Source organism: Orycteropus afer, unplaced genomic scaffold, assembly GCF_000298275.1.
Source record: "Orycteropus afer afer isolate SDZICR_OR568_19922 unplaced genomic scaffold, OryAfe1.0 scaffold00493, whole genome shotgun sequence".
NCBI lineage: Eukaryota > Metazoa > Chordata > Mammalia > Tubulidentata > Orycteropodidae > Orycteropus > Orycteropus afer.
This window is the reverse complement of record NW_006922080.1, coordinates 1,190,706-1,216,808: the sequence shown is the minus strand read 5'-3', so window position 1 is coordinate 1,216,808 and position 26,103 is coordinate 1,190,706. Positions and strand designations below refer to the sequence as shown.

General features: G+C 39.3%; 1 protein-coding gene across 1 annotated transcript in view; it reads right to left on the bottom strand.

The window, feature by feature from the left end:
- The window catches only part of PRDM10 (PR/SET domain 10), a 167,474-nt gene that overhangs the window by 102,851 nt on the left and 38,520 nt on the right, over window positions 1–26,103 (bottom strand). The window contains exons 4-5 of the mRNA XM_007955182.1: window positions 5,457–5,682; window positions 2,606–2,847 (exon numbers count right to left, since the gene is read on the bottom strand). Of these exons, the coding sequence (XP_007953373.1) occupies window positions 2,606–2,847; window positions 5,457–5,682 (468 nt within the window). The remainder of the gene's footprint in view (window positions 1–2,605; window positions 2,848–5,456; window positions 5,683–26,103) is intronic.

Here is a 26,103-nt window from a genome sequence, read left to right as displayed (position 1 = left end):
CTTCAGTAATTTTACTTGCATGCAATATCAATGATATTGTTTGATAATTTCCGTATTCTGTGGGATCATCTTTCTTTGGAATGGGTATAAATATGGATCTCTTCCAGCCAGTTGGCCAGGTAGCTGTTTTCCAAATCTCTTGGCATAGCTGAGTGAGTGCCTCCAGACCGGCATCTGTTTGTTGAAACATCTCGATGGGTATTCTGACAATTCCTGTAGCCTTGTTTTTCACCAATTCCTTCAGTGCAGCTTCAACTTCTTCCTTCAATACCATTGGTTCCTGATCATATGCCACCTCCTGAAATGGATGATCATTTACCAATTCTTTTTGATTTAGTGACTCTATGTATCCTATCCATCTTCTTTTTATGTTTCCTGCATCATTCAACATATTGCTTGCTCATGGAGTCTTTCAATATTGCAATTCAAGGCTTCATTTTTTTCCTCAGTTCTTTCGGCTTGAGAAATGCCAAACATGTTCTTCCTTTTTGGTTTTCTAAGTCCAGGTTTTTGCACATTTCATTATAATAATTGACTTTGTATTCTTGAGCTGCCTTTTGAAATCTTCTGTTCAGCTCTTTTATCTTGTCATTTCTTCCATTTGCTTTAGCTATTCTCCACTCAAGGGTAAGTTTCAGTCTCTTCTGACATCCATTTTGGTCTTTTCTTCCTTTCCTGTCTTTTTAATGACCTTTTGCTGTCTTCATGGATAATTTTCTTGATGTCATCACACAGTTTCTCTGGTTTTCAGTCAGTAATGTTCAATGCATCAAATCTATTCTTCAGATGGTCTCTAAATTAAGGAGGAATATAATCAAGGTCATATTTTGGCTCTCATGGACTTCTTTTAATTGTCTTCAGCTTCAACTGGAATGTGTATATGAGCAGTTGATGGTCTGTTCTACAATCAGCTCCTGGCCTTGTTTAGGCTGAAAATATTGAGCTTCTCCATCACCTCTTGCCACAGATGTACTCAATCTGATTCCTGTGTACTCCGTATGGTGAAGTCCATGTTTATAGCCACCATTTGTGCTGCTGAAAAAACATATTTGCAATGAACAAGTTGCTGGCCTTGCAAAATTCTATCATGCAATCTCCAGCTTTATTTCTATCACCAAGGCCATATTTTCCAACTACCAGTGATCCTTCTTTGTTTCCAACGTTTGCATTGCATTCAGCAGTGATAATTAACACATCTTGATTGCACATTTGGTCAATTTCAGACTTCAGAAGTTAGTAAAAAATCTTCAGTTTCCTCATCTTTGGCTTTGATGGTTGGTGCATAAATTTGAATAATAGTAATATTAACTGGCCTTCCTCATAGGTTTATCATTATTATCCTATCACTGACAACATTGTACTTTAGTTTAGTTCTTGATACATTCTTTATGATGATGAAAGCCATGCCATTCTTCTTCAATTTCTTATTTCCAGCATAGATCATATGATCGTCTGATTCAAAATGGCCAAAACAGTCCATTTCAGCTCATTAATGCCTAGAATATCGATCTTTATGCATTCCATTTCATTTTTGACAACTTCCAATTTTCCTAGATTCACACTTCGTACATTTCATGTTCTGATTATTAATGGATGTCTGCAGCTGTTTCTTCTCATCTTGAGATGTGCCACATCAGCTAATGGAGGTCCCAAAAGCTTTACTCTATCCACAGAATTAAGGTTGGCTCTACTCTGAGGAAGCAGCTCTTCTCTAGTCATATGCTGAGTGCCTTCTGACCTGAGGGGCTCATATTCCTGCACTACATCACACAATATTTCAGAGCTCTTCATAAAGTTTTCCATTAATATATCAGACAGTGTTTCACTGCTACTCACAAGGTTTTCACTGGCAAGTTCTTTGAGAAGTGGATGATGGCCTCTTCCTTTCTCCAAGTCTGGAAGCTTCCTTAGTCTGGAAGCTCTGCTGAAACCTGTCGACCATGGGCAACACTGCTGGCATTTGAAACACAAGTGGCATAGTCTCTCGCCTCACAGCAACACTCAAGTCACCACAGTACGACAGAATGACAGACAAGTTTGTGTCCTTTAGCTTTTCAAAACTGCTCTGCTCATTACCTGGTCTCCCCTGCCCTGGTCACTTACCCAGCCTGCCTTCTGGGTGCTCATTCATAGGCAAACACCCACCTTCCACTGGTCCTAGGGTTGGCTTATTACAGCCTGCCCCCGGTGTGCTTGCTTCACGCACCCAACACCCACCTTCAGCTGGTTCCGAGGCTGGCTTTCTGTGGGCTGCCCCCAGGGCACTCACTCAACACATGCATACACCAGCATTCTGCTGGTTCCAGGGCTGGCTTAATGAGCCCTGCCACCAGGGATCTCGCTCCACGCATGCAAACACCTGCATTCTTGCTGGTCCTAGGGCTGGCTTACTATACTGTGTATATATATATACATATAAAATGCCTTAGGTGACTAAAATTGCAATCTCCCTTTTATTAAGAAGAGAGAAGAGTTTCTATTTAAAACAAATTAATCATAGAAAGAAAATATTAGCAAACAAATACCATGGAGTTGAAATAAGAGACTCAATAAGAGTAGGAAAATGTTGAAGAACAAGAATGGACTGTGATAAAGTACAAATTACCTTTAGATGAATATAACAGTCTTTCAGCTCAGACTCCCTGACAAGGGGTCCCTCCACAGGGCCAAACTGGGTGCGCTTGGGAATGCGCCTCTTGGAGAAGACTCCTCCCAGGAACCTGTCTATGTAGAGAACCAAGGGGAGACTGGCTCTGGCTCTTGTAAGCACAGGCCGATTGGGGATCGGATGCAAGGGGCCATGCTTTGGGCATACTGATGAATGTGCATTATTACACTCTTCACACCCTACAAAGAAAGAAAATCATAAAGAATGGTCAAATTCCTCAACATGACTTAACTTAAGGTAATAAGTTCTGACCTGAAAATCCCTAAATCTAAGCTTTCCAAGCCAAACTTCATCTACTCCATTCAAATGTGATACATCAGCTTTCACACACCAACAAAATCCTATTATTTTCCTCTAAAATTGGGCAGAACTAGGTTATGCTGCCCCAAAACAGTATGCAGGCTGTGATTTATTTCTCTGTGGGAATTAGAATTAAACCATTGTTAGCTGCTATCAAGTCAACTCTTGACTCCTGGTGGTAGCCCCATGCACAGTGGGATCAGATTATTGTGATCCATAGGGTTTTCACTGACTGATTTTTAAAAGTAGATTTCCAGGCCTTTCCTCCTAGTCTGTCTTAGACTGGAAGGTCTACTAAAACCTATTCAACATCAGAACAATATATTGACAGATGGGTGATGGCTGTGCATGAGATGCATTGGCTGGGAATCAAATCAGGTCTCCTGAATGGAGGGTGAGGATTCTACCACTGAATGACCACTGCCCCTATAATTAAACTAAACCCACTGTCATCAAGCCAATTCCAACTCATAGTGAAAACTCAGACCAAACCAAACTACTGCTATCAACTCGATTCTGACTCATAGCCATCCCTACTGGGTTTCCAAGGCTATAAATCTTTACAGAAGCAGACTGTCCCATCTTTTTTCCACAGAGTGGCTAGTGGGTTCAAACTGCTGACCTTTTGGTTAACAGCCCAATGTCTTAACCACTACACCACTAGAGCTTCTTATATTATAAACTAGGGACCACTAAATTTACGAATAAATTACATTTCTTAAAAGAATAAAAGCTCATTATGCTAAATGAAGGAGCTCTGGTGGTGTAATGCCTAGGGCATTTGGCTGCTAACCAGAAGGCTGGCAGTTCAAACCCCCCAGCCACTCCTTGGAAGGAAGATTGGGCAATCTACTTTTGTAGAGATATCACCTCGGAAACCCAAGGAGGGGTCACTACAAGTTGAATTGACTTGACATCAGTGACTTTGGGTTTTGTTTTTGTTTTGTTTTGTTTTTTTGGTGTATGCTAAATGATGCAAAATCTGATAAGGAAAAATGGGTAAGTTTTATGGTATGTAAATTATATCTCAATAAAGTGTTTTTTCTGAAAAAAACAAAAAACAAAAAACCACCTGATGAAACTGCTTAATCAAGTTCCTCAAAGAGAGCTATAGAAGTCAACAGGGTCACTATGAGTCAGAATCAACTCAATAGCAATGGGTCAACTATGTATTAATATCTCTAAGATAATGTGATTTTACATGCATTTGACTAAAAGCTTGTCTTGAACACATATAAATTCAAGGAAAAACACAACTAAGAAGTTATCTCTTGAATCAGAGGAGCTAGACATTGGTCTCATACAATAGGTTTTACCACTACCTTACAGAGGCCCAAGTAGAAATATAGTGAATATTCAGTGAGATGAGAACATAGCCAGATGAGAATGAAAATCAATGGAAAGAAACAATATTCTGGTAGGTGCAAGCACACCCTCCCTGAGCAGGCAGTACAGAGAGGCAACAACATATTATGAATAGTTATGGGCACACCAGTGCCAGAACCCCTAAGTCTGAATCCTGGCTCTTGTCACTTCCTAGTATGATCTTTGGAAAACTCCTTTTCCCGTCTGTGAGGGTAGTAGTAGTGTCTACTACACCATGAGAACAGTTAAGGAGTTAATAAGCTTAAAGCACTAGTCCCTGAAATATAAAAAATTATTATAAGGAGGGATAAAGTAACAAAGAAAACTTATTAAAACCAAAATGGCCTGAATATTCCAGCATTGGACAGTTACAATAGTAGTTAGAAGTACAAACCCTGGTCTCAGAAAGACTTAGGTTAGAATGTCAGAGCAACCCCTCATCAGCTAAGTGATGCTGAGCAGGTTACCTGACCTCTCGTTAACTGCAGTTTAGTCAGAGTGAGAGTGGAATAATGGTAACAGTGCCATTGTCTCCCTCCAAAGACTGTAAGAAAGAGGAAGTGAGATGATGTATATAAAACACTTAGCCCAGTATCTGCCACTTAGGAAGTGCTCAGTATATGTTAACTACCTTAACAGACAGGAACTCTGGTAGCACAGTGCCTAAAGCATCTGACTGCTAACCAGAAGGTTGGTGGTTCAAACCCACCAGCCACTCCACAGAAGCAAGACTGGGCAATCTACTTCCATAAAGATTTACTGCCTCGGAAACCTAATGGGGGTTGTTATGAGTCAGAATTGACTCAACAGCAGTGGGTTTTTTAACAAACAGAGTCCTTGGATGGCACTAACTGTTAACTGTTAACACACAGCTGCAACCCATAAGGTTGGTAGTTTGAATCTATGCAAAGGCTCCTTAGAAGAAATTACTGGCACTGAATTTCCTAAAGATCACAGCCATTGAAATACATGCAGTTCTATTGTGATACACATAGGGTTGACATAAGTCAGAGTTGACTCTACAGCAACTGTCTTTTTCTGCTGTTGTTAACACGTGCACACACACACACTTACAAGAAACAATACATAGTTTCCTCTGAGGATTAGAGTTCCCTGAACTTACATAAGTCATGAGGGTCAAAGGGTCGAGGTGGATCTGGTTCCCAGTCATCCAAGTCTGTGTCTTCACCATCATCCTCCTCATCTTCTTCAGTATCTTCATCCTCATCCTCATCTTCTTCCTCTTTTGCCTCCAATCTTTCAATGGGATTCTGTAGAGTAGCTAAAGGATCTGAACCGTCCACACTCTCAATTGAAGGTAACACCTGGTTATGTACTGGTAATGAAGCCTAGACAAAAAGTTTAAAGCATAAAGTAAGCAGACATTCCTTTTCAGTTAGCTAATATACACACTTATATACATACACACAGAACCAGGGTTTGGTGTAATATATTCTTTACACTAGCTCTTTTCAAAGCCCTGGGGGAAAAAATGATTTCCATTAACAGGATGTAATGAGGAATCTGCCACCACTCATCTGTCAGTTTGTCATACTGTGATTTGTGTTTCACTCTGAGGCTAGAAGCTATGCCACCAATATTACATGGTCATCAATGATGAACAAGGTCTCAGTAGAGCTTCCAGACTAAGATAGACTGGGAAGAAAGACAGAGTCTTCCACCTCTTTAAAAAAAAAAAAAAGAAAAAACCTTCTGAGTATCAGTGACACACTCTCTGATATATTACTGGAAAACTTTATGAATAGCAGTGAAACACTGTCTGATTTAATGCCAGAAGATGAGCCCCTTAGGTCAGATAGTACTCAAAATATGACTTGGGACAAGTTGTCTCCTTAAAGTAGAGGACATGGATAGAGTAAAGCTTTCCAGACCTTCATTTACTGATGAGGCACAACTCAATGGGAAGAAACAGCTGCAAACATTCATTAATAATCAGAACTTGGAGCATATGAAGTCTGGATCTAGAAAAATTAGAAGTTGTCAGAAATGAAATGGAATGCATAAAGATCAATATCCCAAGCATTAGTGAGTTGAAATAGACTGGTATTGATCATTTTGAATCAGACAGTTGTATGGTCTACTCTGCTGGGAATGACACATTAAAGAGGAGTGACATCACATTCATCACCAAAAAGAACATTTCAAGATCTATTCTGAAGTACAATGCTGTCAGAGATAGGATAATAGCCATACACCTATATAGAAGACTGGGAGCTCTGGTAGCGTAGTGCCTAAGGCACTTGACTGCTAACCAGAGGGCTGGCGGTTCAACCCCACCAGCCACTCCTCGGAAGGAAGGTTGGGCAATCTACTTCTGTAGTGATACTGCCTCGGAAAACCAAGGAGGGGTCGCTATGAGTTGGGTCTGACTCGACAGCACATAACAACAACAATAATAATATACAAGACCAGTTAACACTACTACAATTAAAATTTACCAACACCTAAAGCCCAAAATGGAGAAATTGATGATTTTCACCAACTTCTGCAGTCTGAAACTGACCAAACATGCAATCAAGACATATTGATAATTACTGGTGATTGGAATGCAAAAGTTGGGGGGAAAAAAAAGCACTGATGTTGGGCAAATATGGCCTTAGTGATAGAAATGATGCTGGAGATAGCATGATAGAATTTTTCAAGATCAAGGATTTATTCATTGCAAATACCTTTTTCAACAACATAAATAGCAGCTAACATGTGGACCTCACCAGATGGAATACACAAGAATCAAATTGACCACATCTGTGGAAAAAGGCAATACAGAAGCTCAGTATCATCAGTCAAAACAAGGCCAGGAGCTGACTGTGAAAAAGACCATCAATTGCTTATATGCCAGTTTAAGTTGAAGCTGAAGAAAATTAAAATGAGAGCCAAAAAAAAGTCCACAAGAGCCAAAATCCGACCCTGATTATCTCTCACTTGAATTTAGAGACCATCTGAAGAACAGATTTGATGCACTGAATACCAATGACTGAAGACGAGACAAGTTGTGGGATGATATAAAAAACATCATACATGAAGAAAGCAAAAGGTCATTCCAAAGACAGGAAAGAGAGAAAAGACCAAAATGAATGTGAGAAGAGGCTTGCTCTTGAACTGAGAGTAGCTAAAGTGAATGAAGAAATGATTTAAAAAGCTGAACAGAAGATTTCAAACGACAGCTGAAAAAGAGAAAGTAACATATTATAATGAAATGTGCAAAGATTTGGAGTTAGACAACCGAAAGGAAAGAAGACACTGGCATTCTCAATCTGAAAGAACCAAAAAAAAAACTCAAATCACAAATTGTAATACTGAAGAACGCTATGGGCAAAATACTGAATGATGCAGGAAACATCAATAGAAGATGAATGGAAAACACAGAATCACTGTACCAAAAAGAATCACTGTACCATTTCAAAAGCTAGCATGTGATGAAGAACCAATGGTATTGAAGGAAGATGTCCAAGCTACACTGAAGGAATTGGTGAAAAACAAGCTCCAGGAACTAAAGGAATACCCATTGAGATATTTCAACAAATAGATGCAGTGCTGAAGGTGTTTACGTTGACGCCAAGAAATTTGGAAAATAGCTACCGGGCCAAGGGTCAGGAAGAGATCAATGTTTATGCCCATTCCAAAGACAGGTGACTCAAAAGAATGTGGAAATTATCAAACAATATCATTAATATAACATGCAAGTAATATTTTGCTAAAAATAATTTAAAACTGGTTACAGCAGTATATTGTCAGAGAATGCCCAGAAATGCAAGCTGGATTCAGAAGAGGACATAGAATGAGAGGTATCATTGCTGAAGTCAGATGGATCTTGGCTGAAAGCAAGAATACCAGAAAGATGTTTACTTGTGTTTAACTGACTATGCAAAGGCATTCAACTGTGTGAATCATAACAAATTATGGATAACATTGCAAAGAATAGAAATTTCAGAACATTTAGTTGTTCTTATGAGGAACCTGTACGTAGACAAAGAGGCTGTTGTTCAAACAGAACAATGGGATACTGCATGGTTTAAAATCAGGAATTGTGTGCATCAGAGTTGTATCCTTTCACATTACTTACTCAGTCTGTACACTGAGCAAATAATCTGAGAAGCAGGACTATAGGAAGAACACCACAGCACAAGAATAAGAGGAAGACTCATTAACAAACTGCCATATGCAGATGGCGTTAACTTTGCTCACTGAAAGTGAGGATCAAGCACTTACTGATAAAGATAAAAGATTACAGTCTTCAGTATGGATTACACCACAACATAAAGGAAATGAAAATCCTCACAACTGGACCAATAAATAACATCATGATAAATGGAGAAAAGATTGAAACTGTCATGGATTTCATTTTGCTTGGATCCACAATCAACACCTATGGAAGCAGCAGTCAAGAAATCAAACATCTTATCTCACTGGGAAAATCTGCTGCAAAAAGACTTCTTTAAAGGATTGAAGAGCAAAGATGTTACTTTGAAGACTAAGGTGTGCCTAACCTAAGCCATGGTATTTTCAATTGCCTCATTTGCATGTGAAATCTGGACAAGGAATAAGGAAGACTGAAGAAGAGTTGATGTCTTTGATTGCAGTGTTGGCAAAGAATACCAAAAATACCATGGACCACCAGAAAACAAACAAATCTGTCATGGCGGAAGTGCTGCCAGAATGCTCCTTAGAAGCAAGAATGGCCAGACTTTTGTCCTACCTCCTTTGATCATGTTGTCAGAAGGGACCATTCCCTGGTGAAGATATCATACTTGGTAAAGTAGAGGGTCAGGGAAAAAGGGAAAGACCCTCAATGAGATGGACTGACACAGTGTCTGTAACAACGGGTTCAAGCATAGCAAGGATTATGACAATGGCACAGGACCAGGCAGTGTTTAGTTTTCTTGTACATAGGGTCACTATGGGTCAGCTCTGACTAGAAGGCACCTAACAACAAGTACAATGAGGAGTCTGACTCCATTTTTTGAATGTTTGACTGCTAACAGGTTTTTACACCTCACTCTTCTCTCTTCCTCTTGTGTTCCATGTCAGAACAATCTAAGAAAGCCTGGGTGTTCCCACCCTTGGCACCAGTTGGACATTCAAAATCACATAAACACCTACATGTGTGCAGGACTTCACCCAGGCCCCACCCCCTGACCAGAGTAAAATTCTGAGCCCATCTCCTTTCCTGGGCTCTCAGACCATTTCAGACCAGCTTCAAAGACTTGTCCTACTCTCCCAGAGACCTCAATTACATGATTAACAAATCTTGAGGACCCTCTTGTGTGTTTGTATACCATCATCAGTCTTGACTGCTTTTGCAGCATGGCCACACAACTTGGTGGCCACCACATAAGACATGTAATGATTTACCTGTATTCAACCACTGTACTTTTAAAACACCTGATACAACACATGGTTGGTAAAATTAACTAATTAACAGCTCTGCTTTTAATCACTCTGAATAGGCTGAGACCTTTACGTAAGAATCTGAGACTCTTATTTGTTTAATCAAGCTGAAGTTAGACTCTCACAAACTAGGCAAGATTTGGGTCACAAATTGGATGAATGCTACTTTACCAAATACACTGACAGAAAATAAATGGTACCTTAAAAAATTCTCTCACCCCCTAAATAAGTGTTACAAGGTAATATGGTACCTCAGACTCTTTTAATTCAATCTTATTTCTACTGCCCAATTAGGGCCATAAGCTATACTGAGGCCATGTCCCCTTCCTATTTAATAAATACATTAAAAAAAAAAAAAAAACCCTACTCCCTTCTGTATTTTCCCACATTTTTTTCCTCACCTAGTATGTTCTCCCTTCACCAGTCTTCTAAACACCATCATGTGCTTTTTGACGAACCATCTCTGACCACTCTAGACCTCCCTGATGTTCCTCTGATCTGAACCCCTATCACACATGAATTCACAGAATCCCACCCTATTCAGCCTCTGTTTAAACATTTCATTACTGGGAACTTATTTCTGCACAGAGCAGTCTGAATCATTTTGAAAAAGTTCTGTGACAGTTTCTATTAAGTCAAAATTCTCTCTACACATCTTCTATGCCCTGGCTGCATCTAAGACTTTCCTATGGAGCTCCTGGAGAATAAGTCTAACCCTTCTTTCCTTCAAATCTTTAAATTCCAAAAACTCATTCAATCATTTCTCACATGGCCACATGTTGAGATCACGCATTACCTTCTTGTCTTCATTTATTCCTCAGTGGATTCCATATCACTATGAATACAGCACCAGACTGCATTAGCCATTGTACTGCTGACCCATCCTGATCTTGCAGATAATTAAAATCCCTGAGTAACCATAGTACTAGGTGACACCAGACTCAATTGGCACAACAAAATACATAAAAGCCTTGTTCCGGGTCCTACATTGGTGAGTAGCAACTGGGGTCTTAAAAGCTTTCAACCAGCCATCTAAGATGCAGCTAATGGTCTCCTAGCAGCAGAAGCAAAGAAGAATGCAAAAAAAAACTAGGGCATTTGGAAGCAATCAGCCCTAGGACATGATGGCCCTTGAGACCAGAAGAATTAGATGGTGGCTGGCTATCAATGACAACCACTCAGGAAAGGATCAAATCTGGAGATCCTGGATAGGCTGGGAGGAAAAATGTGGAACAAAATCCAAAAACTCAATAATGGAGTCATTATATAATTATATAAACTCAATAATGAGTCAAAACTCAGATGGAGTCTGATGAGACTCCCAGTACTATGGCACTGGAATACATTTTGTGCCTGGAAGAAAACTTATTCCCAGGGGCTGGCTCTCAGCCCAATAGTTAACAAGATGTACATGCAGACCACTCAACCCAGGATGATGCACCCACATACACTATGGTAACACATTCCTTAGGGCAATAGAACACGGGGCACCAGAGGACCAACATTCAAATTGACGAAATGTAGGATTGCATAAATATGAGGGGCACAAGGAGAGGTTTACTGGGTAGGGAGGGGAGGAGACTGGGTTAGGGGTAGACATGGTAAATGGGGAGTGAAACTAAATGTACATGTAACGTTGAATGTAAAACAAGCTCTTAAAATAAAAAATAATAATAATAAAATTAAATAGACTCCCTGAGTACTTTTTCCCCTTCATAAAGTACTTGTGTGTCACTAAGTCAATTATGACTCATGGAGATCCTATACATCAGAGTACAAGTACACTAATAGGGTTTCTTAAGCTGTAATCTTTACAGAAGCAAATTGCCAGTTCTTTTCTCCTGTGGAACTGCTGGCGGGCTTGCACCACTGACCTTTCAGTTAGCAGCAGAACACTTAACCATTGCATTACTACAGCTTCCAAAAAGCATTACTAAATCATTTTTTCCTCCTCAGTATTTAAATACCTGATTTTTACTTAAATGTGGAATTTTGCATTTATCCCTAGGAAATTTAATTTTATTACTTTTCTTCCAGTTTGCCAAGATCTTTTAGAATCTTTTAGAGTCTTGATTCTACCATCTCACATATTAGCTGCCCTCAGAGCTTTGTGTCTAGTATGCCCAGAATGCCATCCACTTTGGCAATGAATAGGCATTTTCATGTGAGTACATCCTGCCTTTCTACACCTCAGAGAAGAAAGTCAAAGGCTTTGGAATCAGACATATGTGGGTTAAAATCCTGTCATCTCTTGCAAGTTACTAAACTTCTCTGAATCTCAGTTTCTTTATCTGTAAAATGGGTACAATAATACATATATCCTAGATTTTTGTGAGGGTTAAATGAAAGAATATGTATATAAGGCAAGTAGTAGAGTGTCTGGCATTTAGCAAGTTTTAGTATCAATAATAATAGATGATGATGATTTGAGGACCAAGATAACATCATATACTTTCTCAATAGCCTCAATAAAAGACTGACAAGTATATAGTAGGCATTTAATGAAGATTAGTTTGTTGAAACATATCTAGTCCTTTGGGAAATTACAGCAATGCCTTAGACATGTAAAGGAATTCTTTGTTGCTAGTCACAGAAACATCTCTTTTCAGCTGCTCATCTAAATCCTAGAACTTTTTAAATTTTATAAAGTACTAAGTAACCACTCTGTGTATTTACAGAGCTTGACACAGAACCACCTGCTAGGGCAGTACAGTACCCCTGCTCAATGACTGAAACACTCAGTCTCCAGACAGCAGAAAAATTCAGTTACTTCAAATAATAAACACATGTTTTATCAGGCACTCATTTAACCTAAAAGCCAGACTTTTCCATGACATTCCATCTTGGTAATTCAAGGCCTCTTAGAAAGTTCTATATTGTTGTTGTTAGGTGCCGTCGAGTCATTTCCGACTCACAGTGACCCCATGCACAGAAGAACAAAACACTGCCTGATCCCACACAAGTTCCACGATCCATGCTACACTTGAGCCCATCATCTCAGCCACTGTGTCAATCCATCTCATTGAAGGCCTCCCTCTCTTTCGTCAACCCTCCATCCTACCTACCAAGCATGACATCCTTCTCCAAGGAATGGTCCCTTCTGACAACATGACCAAAATAGGTGAGACGAAGTCTGGCCATTCTTGCTTCCAAGGAGCATTCTGGCTGCACTTCCTCCTGGACAGATCTGTTAGTTCTTTTAACAGTCCATGATACTTTCAGCATTCTTCGCCAGCACCACAACTCAAAAGCATCAACTCTTCTTTGGTCTTCCTTATTCATTGTCTAGCTCTCACATGCATACGAGGCAATTGGAAATATCATGGCTTGTGTCAGGCGCACCTTAGTCCTCAAAGAAACATCCTTGCTCCTCAGCACTTGAAACAGTTCCTTCACGGTTGTCTTTCCCAATGCTACACGTCGTCTAATGTCCTGACTGCTGCTTCCATTGGCATTGATTGTACCAAGCAATGTGAATTCATTGACAACCTCAATCTTCTCTCCATTTATTGTGATGCTGCTCATTGGTCCAGTTGTGAGGATTTTTGTTTTCTTTATATTGGGACATAATTCATACTGCAGATTCTATTCTTCAACCTTCATCAGTAAGTGCCTCAAGTCATCCTCACTTTCAGCAAGCAAAATTGTATCGTCTGCATATCTCAGGTTGTTAATGATTCTTCCTCCAATCCTGATGCAAGAGTTTTCTTCATATAGTCCAGCTTCTCGGATTATTTGCTCAGCATATAGATTAAATAAGTATGGGGAAAGGATCCAACCCTGACACACTCCCTTCCTGATTTTAAACCATGCAGTGTCCCCTTGTTCTGTTCGAATGACAGCCTCCTGGTCACGGTACAGGTTCCTCATGAGTACAATCAAGTGTTTGGGAATTCCCATCCTTCTCAATGTTATCCATAATTTGTCGTGATCCACACAATTAAATGCCTTTGCGTAGTCAATGAAACACAAGTAGACATCTTTCTGGTATTCTTTGCCTTGAGCCAAGATCCATCTAACAACAGCTATGATATCCCTTGTTCCATGTCCTCTTCTGAATCCAGCTTGCACCTCTGGAAGTTCTCTGTCAATATACTGCTGCAACTGTTTTTGAATTATCTTCAGTAAGATCTTACTTGCGTGAGATATTAATGATATTTTTCTATAATTTCCACAATCTGTGGGATCACCTTTCTTTGGAATGGGCACAAATATGGATCTCTTCCAGTCAGTTGGCCAGGTAGCTGTCTTCCAAATCCCTTGGCATAACAGAGTGAGTGCCTCCAATGGGGCATCTGTTTGTTGAAATATCTCAATCGGTATTCCGTCAATTCCCAGAGCCTTGTTCTTCATCGATTCCTTCATTGCAGCTTTGACTTCCTCCTTCAGTACCATTGGCTCTAGATCATATGCCAGTTCCTGAAATGGATGAAGATCAACCAGTTCCTTTTGGTACAGGGATTCTGTGTATTCCTGCCATCTTCTCTTGATGTTTCCTGCATCATTCAATATTTTGCCCATAGAATCTCTCAATATTGCAACTTGAGGCTTAAATTTTTTCTTCAATTCTTTCAGCTTGAGAAATGCTGAGTGCGTTCTTCCCTTTTGGTTTTCAAACTCCAGATCTTTGCACATGTCATTATAGTAATTGGTTTTGTCTGCTCGAGCTGCTCTTTGAAATCTTCTGTTCAGCTCTCTTATCTTGTCATTTCTTCCATTGGCTTTAGCTTCTCTCCACTCAATGGCAAGTTTCAGAGTCTCTTCTATCATCCATTTTGGTCTTCTCTTCCTTTCTTGTCTCTTTAGTGATCTCTTGCTTTCTTCATGGATAATGTTCTTGATATCCTTCATCATATAAGAGGACAAAATATGAGTTCAAAATAAGTTCTATATAAGAGGACAAAATTCTGGGAGATGCTTCAGCTTCAATGAAAGCAGAATAAAATGCCCATTGACGGTGAGGATTCAACAAAAAGAGAGGGGACTTCTAGCAATGCACCCACTTCACTGGCTCCCCAGCCACATCCTCACAGATTCTTCAAGGAAGCTGCATCAATCCCACTTACAAATTCAGCACAATTTACAATACCACTCTTTTTTCTAAAGCCACTTAAATTTTATGCCAGCATTAATGATGACTGTTGACACATACTGAACAAATCAAAGTGCATAGTCACCTTTAAAATAATAATAAAAAAAAATTCACTGTCATCAAGTCGATTTTGACTCATAGCAACCCTCATTGGGTTTCCGAGACTATAAACCTTGGCTAAGATTGCCCCATCTTTCTCTGCAGAGCAGCTGTCAGTTTGAACTGCTGACCTCCTGGTTAGCAGCCAAATGACTTAACTGCTATGCCACCAGAGCTCCTTTATAGTCACAGCTCTACAACTCATCAATTCTTTATCTGTTTGCTGGGCCAAACTGTGAAAGAATTAATTCAGCAATTTATTCTTGTGAAGCTATATATATATATATATTCCCCCCCCCCCAACAGATGCTATTAGAAAGATGGTGAATAGGCAAGGCGACTGCTGGCTTGTGGCCATGCTGAGAAAGCTGACATTAAAATAGTACCAGTGACCTTCTCCTTCCCCATGCTGAGACTCTCCTAAAAGACTAGCTATGGAAAGGAAGTGCAGCACTTCAACATTGCTTTGAGGACTGATATGAAAGCAGAAGTTAAACATATACTGGAATCATAAAATCTTGTTGAAAAGGAATGAAGAGGATCAATGATATTCATTTCTAGGTAAAAATTATTATTTCTAGATAGTTAATTTGACTATTATTCAAATTTACATACCAGCCTAAAGCTAAAGATGAAAGAATTGAAGATTTTTACAAACTCTGTAGTCTGAAATTGATCGAGCATTTAATCAAGATGCATTGATGATTACTAGTGATCAGAATGCGAAAGTTGGAAACAAGCATCGGTAGTTGGAAAATATGGCCTTAGTGACAGAAAAGATGTCAGAGATCACATGATAGACTTTTGCAAGACCAATGACTTATTCACTGCAAATATCATTTTTTCAACAATATACATAGCAACTATATACATGGATCTTACCAGATGAAATACACAGGAATCAAAGGAACTACATCTGTAAAAAGAGCTGACAGTATCATCAGTCAGAAGAAAACCAAGGGTAAACTGTGGCACAGACCAATCAATCGATTGATCCAACAGATCAATTGCTCATATGCAACTTTAAGTTGAAGCTGAAGAAAATTAAAATAATTCCAGAAGAGTCAAAATGCAAACATGAGTATATCACATCTGAATTTAGAGACTATATGAAGAACAGGTTTGGCACTTTAAACACTAATGACCAAACACCAGATGAGTGTGGGAAGACATCAGGGACATCATACATGAACAAAGCAAAAAGTCCTTAAAAAGACAGTAAAGAAAGAAAAGACTAAAATGGATGTCAGAAGAGACTCAGAAACTTACTCTTGAACGTAGGTAATAGACCTGAATAGAAGATTTCAAAAGATGGCTCAAGAAGACAAAGTAAAATATTATAATGAAATGTGCAAAGACCTGGAGTTAGAAAATCGATAGGTAAAAATACATTTGGCATTATGCAAGCTGAAAGAACTGAAGAAAAAAATCAAGCCTTGAGCGGCAATACTGAAGGATTTGATGGCCAAAATACTGAATCATGCAGGAAGCATGAAAAGAAGAAGCAAGGAATATACAATGTCACTGTGCCAAAAAGAACTGGTTGATGTTCATTGATTTCAGGAGGTAGCATATGATCAAGAACCAATGGTACTGAAGAATAATCCCAAACTCTACTGAAAGCACTGGCAAGAAATAGAGCTCCAAGAATTGATGGAATACCAATTGAGATGTTTCAACAAACAAATGCAATGCTGGAAAAGCTCATTCATTTATGCTAAGAAATCTGGAAGACAGCTACCTGACCAACTAACTGGAAAAGATCCATATCTGTGCCCATTCCAGAGAAAACTGATCCAACAGAATGGGGATTTATAGAACAATAGCATAAACACTGCCATTGAGTTGAATCTGACTCATAGCGACCTGTCCTTGGGTTTCCGAGGCAGTATCACTATGGAAGTAGATTGCCCAGGATCATACACAAGTAAAATTTTGCTGAAAATCAAAAATGGTTGTGGCAGGACATTGACAAGGAACTGCCATAAATTCAAATTCCAGCCACAATCAGAAAAGAGCATGGAACAAGGGATATCACTGCTGATATCAGGTGGATCTTGGCTGAAAGCAAAGAATATCAGAAAGATGTTTACTTATGTTTTATTGATTATGTAAATGCATTCCATTGTAGGGATCATATGAAATTACGGATAACATTGTGAAAAAAGAGAATTTCAGAACACTTAATTGTGCTTATGAGGAAACTGTACATAAATCAAGAGACAATTGTTTGAACAATACAAGGGAATACTACATGGTTTAAAATCAGGAAAGGTATGCATCAGAGGTGTATCTTTTCACCATACTTATTCAATCTGTATGCTGAGTAAATAATCCAAAAAGCTGGACTAGATGAAGAACAATGTGGCATCAAGATTGAAGGAAGACTCATTAATTACCTGTGATATGCAGATCACACAACCTTGCTTGCTGAAAATGAAGAGGATTTGAAGCACTCACTGATGAAGATCAAAGGCTACAGCCTTTGTTGTTGTTATTGTTGTTGTTATGTGCCGTTGAGTCAGACCCCACTCATAGTGACCCCTCCTTGGGTTTCCGAGGTGGTTTCACTACGGAAGTAGATTGCCCAGCCTTCCTTCCAATGAGTGGCTGGTAGGTTTGAACTGCCAGACTTCTGGTTAGTAGTCTAGTGCCTTAGGCACTATGCTACCAGAGTTCCCACAGCCTTTAGTATGGATAGAAGAAAACAAAAATCCTCACAACTAGACCAACAAGGAACATCATGATAAATGGATGAAAGATTGAAATTGTCAGGGATTTCATTCTTCTTGGATCTACAACCAATGCCATGGAAGCAGCAATCAAGAAATCAAACCTTGTATTGCACTGGGCAAATGTACTGCAAATGACCCCTCTAAAGTGTTAAAGAGTAAAGATGTCACTTTGAAGACTAAAGTGTACCTGACCAAAGCTATGGTATTTTCAATTGTCTCATATGCATGTGAAAGCTGGACAATGAGTAAGGAAGACCAAAAAAGAATTGATGCATTTGAATTATGATATTGACAAAGAATACTGAAAGTACCATGGACTGCCAAAAGAATGAGCAAATCTGTCTTGCAAGAAGTAAAGCCAGAACGCCACTTAGAAGTGAGGATGGCAAGACTTTCTTTCCTATTTTTGTTGTTATTAGGAGGGAGCAGTTCCTAGAAAAGGTATCATGCTTGGTAAAGCAGAGAGTCAGTGAAAAAAGAGAAAGATCTTCAACAAGATGGACTGACACAGTGGCTGCAACGATGTACTCAAGCATAGCAACAATTTTGAGGATGGCACAGGACTGAGCTGTGTTTCATTCTATTGGTTTCTATGAGTAGGAACCAACACAACAGCACCTAACAACAATAGGCAGTATTGATGTACTAAAAAGGGGGCAAGGTAAGCAAATCCCACTTTTATTGCTAACTGTGTGCTAAGGATCAGTATGAATCCAATTCCAACCTGGAAATGGATCCAGGCTTTACCTTCCCATATCCCCATTATCCTTATCACCAGTCACCCATGTAGCATTTTCTCTCTTTGACTCTAACTACCCAGAGTTAAGGAGCTTTGGTGGCATAGTGCTTAAGACATTTGACTGCTAACCAGAAGGTTGGTGGTTCAAACCCAACAGCCACTCCACAGAAGGAAGACTGGGAAATCTACTTCTGTAAAGATTTACTGCCTCAGAAACCTAAAGGGGGTAGCAAAGAGTTGGAATCAACTCGATGGCAGTCAGTTTGGTTGTTTGGTTTTACCCAGAGTTAGGTCAAACCTACAAGCTAAAAAGACTCTTGTCCTTTTAGATCAAATGCTCTAACAATCTTTCCCCATCACCCAGCCACCAAGAGCAATGTCTTCATAAGTTACAAGAATGCTGTCCCTCAGGTTGCCAAATAGGCAGATTGTCAAATAGGCCTCTGCTGGCTCATTGCCCATTTTGTTTATTCTCCAGAATGGCTCAGCTCACAAAATACATGGAGACTACCTATACTTGTTAGGTGCCAGTGAGTCAGCTCCGACTCATAGCAGTCCGATGTATAACAGAACAAAACACTGTCCAGTCCTGTGCCAGCCTTACAATCCTTGTTACACCAGAGCCTCTCGTTGCACCCACTACATCAATGCATCTCGTTGAGAGCCTTCCCCTTTTTTGCTGATCCTCTAGTTTACCAAGCATGATACCATTCACAGAGAATGGTCCCTTCTGACACCATGACCAAAGTAAGAGAGACAAAGTCTGGCCATTCTCGCTTCCAAGGGGCATTCCAGATGCACTTCTAGAAGAGATTTGTTAGTTCTTCTGGCAGTCCACGGGACTTTCAGCATTCTTTGCCAACACCACAACTCAAAAGCCTCAACTCTTCCTCATTCTTCCTTATTCATTGTCCAGCTTTCATATGCATATGAGGCAACCAAACCTACCATGGTTTGCATTAGTTATCTTTACTCCTCAGTACTTTAAACAGGTCTTTTGCAGTAGATTTGCCCAGTGCAATATGCCATCTGTTATCTTGACTGCTGCTTCTGCTGGTGCTGATTGTGGAACCAAGTGATATGAAATCTTTGACAACTTCAATCTTTCCTCCGTTTATCATGGTGCTGCTTATTGGTCCAGTTGTGAGGATTTTCATTTTCTCTGTGTTGATATGTAATCCATACTGCAGACTGCAGTCTTTAATCTTCACCAGTAAGTGCTTCCGTTATCCTCACGTTCAGTAAGCAAAGTTTTGTCGTCCGCATATTACAGGTTGTTAATGAGTCTTCCTCCGATCCTGATGCCAAACTCTTCTTTCTATAGTCCAGTTTCTTAGATTATTTGCTCAGCATACATATTGAATAAGTATGGTGAAAGGATACAATCCTGTACTCCCTTCCTGATTTTAAACCATACAGTATCCACTTGTTCTGTTCAAACAACGGTCTCCTGTTCTATGTATGGATTCCTCATGAGTACAATTAAGTTTTCAGAAACTCCCATTCTTCTCAATATTATCCATAATCTGTTATGATCCACACAATCAAATGCTTTTGCATAGTCAATAAAACACAAATAAACATCTTTTTGGTATTCTTTGCTTTCAGCCAAGGTCCATCTGACATTAGCAATGATATCCCTTGATCCACATCCTTTTCTGAATCCAGCTTGCATTTCCGGAAGCTTCCTGTCAATATACTACTGCAACTGTTTTTGAAGTATCTTCAGTAAGATTTTACTTACTTGTGACATTAGTGATAATGTTCAATAATTTCCACATTCTGTGGGATCACCTTTCCTTGGAATAGGTACAAATATGGATCTCTTCCTGTTAGTTGGCCAGGTAGCTGTCTTCCAAACTTCTTGGCATAGATGAGTGAGTGCCTCAGGTGCAGCATTCATTTGTTGAAACATCTCAGTGGGTATTATGTCAATTCCTAGGGCCTTGTTCTTCACCAACTCCTTCAGTGCAGCTTCAACTTCCTCCTTCAGTAACGGTTCTTGATCATATGCCACCTCCTGAAATGGATGAACATCAACCAATTCTTTTTGATACAGTGACTCTGTGTGTTGCTTCCATCTTCTTTTGCTGTTTCCTACATCAGCCAATATTTTGCCCATAGAATCTTGCAATATTACAACTCAAGGCTTGAATTTTTTCTTCAGTTCTTTCAGCTTAAGAAATGCCAAATGTGTTCTTCCCTTTCAGTTGACTAACTCCAGATCTTTGCACATTTCATTATAATAACTGACTCTGTCTTCTCGAGCTGCTCTTTGAAATCTTCTGTTCAGCTCACTTGTCATTTCCTCCGTTTGCTTTAGCATTCAAGGGCAAGTTTCAGAGTCTCTTCTGACATCCATTTTGGTCTTTTCTTCCTTTCCTGTCTTTTTAGTGAGCTTTTGCTTTCTTCATGGATGATGTTCTTGATGTCATCCCATAATTCCTCTGGTTTTCAGTCCTTGGTGTTCAATGAATCGACTCTAATCTTTAGACAGTCTCTAAATTCAGGAGGGATATAATCAGGGTCACATTTTTGCTCACGTGGACTTCTTTTAATTGTCTTCTGCTTCAACTTGAACTTGTATATGAGCAGTTGATGGTCTGTTCCACAGTCAGCTCCTGGCCAGCTCCTTGGCTGAAGATATTGAGGTTGTCCATCACCTCTTGCCACACATGTAGTCAATCTGATTCCTGTGTACCCTGTCTGGCAAAGTCCATGTTTATAGCCACCATTTGGGCTGTTGAAAAATATATTTGCAATAAATAAGTCATCAGGCTTGCAAAGTTCTATCATGTGATCTCCAGCATTATTTCTATCACCAAGGCTGTATTTTCCAACTACTGGTGATTCTTCTTTGTTTCCAACTTTTGCATTCTAATCACCTGTAATAATCAAGACATCTTGAATGAATGTTTGGTCAATTGCAGACTGCAGAAGTTGGTAGAAATCTTCAATCTCCTCATCTTTGGAATTGGTGGTTGGTGTGTAAATTTGAAAAATAGTAGTATTAACTGGTTTTCCTTGTAGGAGTATGGATTTTATCCTATCACTGACAGCATTGTACTTCAGGATAGATCTTGAAACAGTTTTTGTGATGATGAATGCCATGCCATTCCTCTTCAATCTGTCATTTTCAGCATAGTAGATCATATGGTTGTCTGATTCAAAATGGCCCAAACAGGTCCATTTAAGCTCAATAATACCTAGGATATCAGTTTTATATGTTCCATTTCATTTTTGACAACTTCCAATTTTCCCAGATTTGTATTTCGTACATTCCATGTTCCAATTATTAATGGATGTTTGTTTGCAGCTGTTTCTTCTCATCTTGAGACATGCCACATCAGCAAATGGAGGTCCTGAAAGCTTTACTTCATCCACATCATTAAGTTCAGTTCTACTCTGAAGAAGGAGCTCTTCTCCAGTTGTATTTTGAGTGCCTTCTTACCTGAGGGACTCATCTTCCTGTATATCAGGCAATGATTCAGGTCTATTCATAAAGTTTTCCAGTAATATATCAGACAATGTTTCACTGCTATTCATTAGGTTTTCACTGGCCAGTTCTTTGAGAAGTGGATGGCCCCTTCTTCCAAGTCTGTCTTGTCTGGAAGCTCCAATGAAACCTGTCCACCACAGGTGACCCTGCTAATATTTGAAATACTGGTGGCATAGCCTCCAGCCTCAAAGCAACATGCAAGCTACCATAGTATGACAAACTGACAGACGAATGGAGGACCTATACTTATAGTTACCTATTTATTATAACTAGAAAGACACAAATGAAGAGACATATCAGGCAAGATGAGGTTTGGTAGGGGTTCCAGCCCCAGGGTGTCCACTGTCTCCAGGGATATGCCACCTGGCTGTTCTTGCCAATCCAGGAGGCCCTTCAAACTTTCACAGAATATGTATCATTGATTAAATCAATTAATGTGCATGATTGATTGCATTATGCCTTCCTCCCTTCCTGAAGTTATTTGCCAGGTGGTCTGTGTAGCTTCCACTTATTTACATATGTTCTAAGGTGCTTTCTGGAGATTTTATACAATACATGCACCTCAGTTGCTGGGAAATATTAAGGATCAATTTCCAGAACTGGGATCAAAAGTCAAACCAAATTCTTTGTCCCACAATAGACTTTAACACATAGTATGCATGCCTTAAAAATTGTTTAATGAAGAATTAATTGAAATTCAACTGGCACTTACTGAATGATACCCATTACTCAAACTCCTTTGAGGTCATACAGCTCCTAATTTGCAGAACCATAATACAAATTCTAACTCTTAACTGCTTTTTCCACTACATCACTACCTGCCCCTATGGAATTGAGTCTATTCAAGGAAGGTAGCAGAAGAGGTAAACATCACACACAACTTGAATACCAGGACAACAAGACAACCATATACCTGGTCCTGAGGCAATAGACAGGCACAGCAACAACAACAAAATTGGTAAGCAATTTGTGCCAATTTTACATAGAGGACAAGAAAATAAGAAGCAAAAATATTTTAAACCTATGCATTTTGGCATGGACAATAAAATGCAGAAAAAAGAAAAAGAATTTGTTAAAGTTTATGATACACTTTTTCCTTCCCACTTAATACCACTCTCTAATTATTCTGAAACTATAATAATGAATTTCAGGACACAATTTATCTGAGAAACAAAATATGAAATTACACTGGACAGAAGCAATCACAACAGAATGTTTCTTGACTCCTACTGAGACCAATTATCAGTGCAGCATATTTTCTTCTCAGTGTGTGGGGAGTCACACATGTTCACTTTCAGAAACAAAGAGAATACTGTACTTCTGTGTTTGGAGAGTACTGATGCCATTCTCAAGGATAAGAGAATGTATATATGAAAAATGCATATATGAAAAAGGCTTCTATCAGATTTTTTTCACCACTGAAAATAGGAATATTCTGCTAAGGCAAAAAAAAAAAAAAAAAAAAAGCAGCCATCTGTGTTAAATCCCCACTCCAGCTTTCTATCCAGAATTTATCCAGGTCACCAAATAAGCTGACAGTCATTGAGGTGTTATAGCCAGAAATAAAAATGATACTGGTTGGTTTCTTTACCAGGGAGCTGAAATAAAGATACTAAGCCAATCATTATAGTGCTGTGCAATGCCATGGTTCACAGAGATATCTAAGTAACAGCTTTTTGTTACACAAAACATGAAACAAGCAGATGTCTCCTGGAGATCTAAGAAAATAAAGGGCTCTTTAAAGTGAAAAGAGCAACAAAAATTTTAATTAAAACTATGCCTTAATACTAAAGAACTCTAGTGGTGTAGTGGGTAAGGCGTTCGGCTGATAACCAGGTTAGTGGTTCAAACCTACCAGGTACTCCATGGGAGGAAGATGAGGCAATGTACTTCCATAAAGATTTACAGCCTTGGAAACCCAATGGGGTCACTATGAGTCACAATCGACTTGATGACAATGAGTTTTGTTTTTGTTTTTGTTTTTGGCTTAATACTAAACCAAGAAAAATGCCATTTTGCCTATCAAGTTGGTGAAAATTAAAAAGAATGTAAATACCTTTTGGAAAAAGATAGCAATAATGGTGGCACAACATGAAAAATATCATCAGTGTCCTTGACCTGTAAATGTGGAAGTTGTCATATTGGTGAATGTCTTGGGGTGTATGTTTCAACACAATAAAAGTAAATTTAAAAAAAGAACAGAAATAACTAATGTGACAAGGCTGTGTGAAAACAGAAATTCTTGTATTTTGGTGGTGGGAATATAATGCTTTTACAATACCTGAAAAGCAATTTAGAAAGTCTTCTCAAAATATTTTTTTCACTTATGACAAAATTTAAACATATGTAAAAGTAAAGAGAATAGTAAAATAAATGTCATGTACCCATCACTTAGCTTCAAAAATTATCAACTCATGAGCAATCACATTTCAACTATTCTAACACCTACTTTCTCTGTCACTAAATTACTTTTTTTATTTTATTTTATTTTAAGAGCTTGTTTTACATTCAAAGTCACGCATATATTTAGTTTCATTCCCAATTCGCCATGTCCAACCCTAACCCAGTCTCCTCCCCTCCCTACCCTGTAACACTCCCCCTGTACCCCTCATAATTATGCACTCCTGTTTGTCCAGCATTTCCTCAGTTTGAATGTTGGTCCTTTGGTGTCCCATGTCTACTGCTTTAAGGGATGTATTACCATTGAGTGTGTGGGTGTGGCATCCTGGGTTGAGTGGTCTGCATGTACATCTTGTTAACTATTGGGCTGAGAGCCCACCCCTGGGGGTGAGTTTTATTCCAAGCGCTGAAAGTATTTCACGGCCATAGTATTGGGATTCTCACCAGACTTCATCTGACCAGTAATTCTGGTCATTACTGAGTTTTTGGATTTTTTTTCACGTTTTCCCTCCCACTCTAACCAGGATCTCCAGATTTGATCCTTTCCTGAGTGGTTGGCATTGGTAGCCGGGCACCATCCGGTTCTTCTGGTCTCAAGGGCCATTTTTTTTTGTGCATTCTTCTTCACTTCTGATGCTAGGAGACCATTAGCTGCATCCTAGATGGCTGCTTGAAAGCTTTTAAGACCTCAGTCACTACTCACCAATGTAGGATGTGGAGCAATGCTTTTATGTATTTTGTTGTGCCAAGTGAGTCTGGTGTACCCCAGTACTATGGTCCTGAGGTAGTAGCTCTATTGGATCTTTCTCCCTTAATGTTGGGATGTCTGTGAGAGATTACTCTGTGTCTGTCTTCTAATGTTTCTATAAGGACTGCAGGTATTTTGTATCACTGGTGTCTGTACAAGATAAGCCTCAACTGAGTCTATCCTTGGTCTAGAGTATACCTCTATTCACTGATCCCTGTCTGATCATCTCAGGTGTTTATCTGTATAGCCTAGCGTTTGGTGTTAATGGCAATGTGGTACTATGGACACACTGGTTGGTTTTAACATCTGTCATCTATCTCTTATGTGCACAGTTCGGTGTCCTCTCTTTTCCAATGTTATCATGGTGGTCATATATCCTTCCCGTATATCTCTCCCCCTACCCATGTCAGCGTGTAAGCCCCAATTAGCCCTAAAGTAATCCCTTCCTTTCCCTCCCCATCCCGGTAACCTACTAGGTGAGTTCCCGTTCCCAAGCAAACCCTTCTCTGTCTTTTTACAGTAACGGGCTCATACAAGACTTGTCCTTCTGCAATTGACTTATTTCACTCAACATAATGTCCTCTAGGTTCATCCACGTTGCAAGATGACTCACGTATGTCTCATTGTTCTTTAATGTGGCATAGTATTCCATTGTATGGATATACCATAACTTGGTTATCCACTCATCCGCTGATGGGCATCTAGTTTGTTTCCATCTCTTTGCTATGGTGAATTGTGCTGCAATGAACATAGGTGTACATATGTCTGTTCATGTGCTCTCTCTCACCTCTTTAGGGTATATTCCTAGTAATGGAATTCCTGGGTCAAATGGTACTTCTATTTTCAGTTTTTTAAGGAAACGCCATACCATTTGCCACAATGGTTGTACCATTTTACAATCCCACCAGCAGTGCACAAGAGTTCCAATGTCTCCACAGCCCCGCCTATGTGATCTGTTACTATCTGATCTGTTGAACTTTGCTATTATTGCTGGAGTGAGATGATATCTCATTGTTGTTTTGATTTGCATCTCTCTAATGATTAATGAT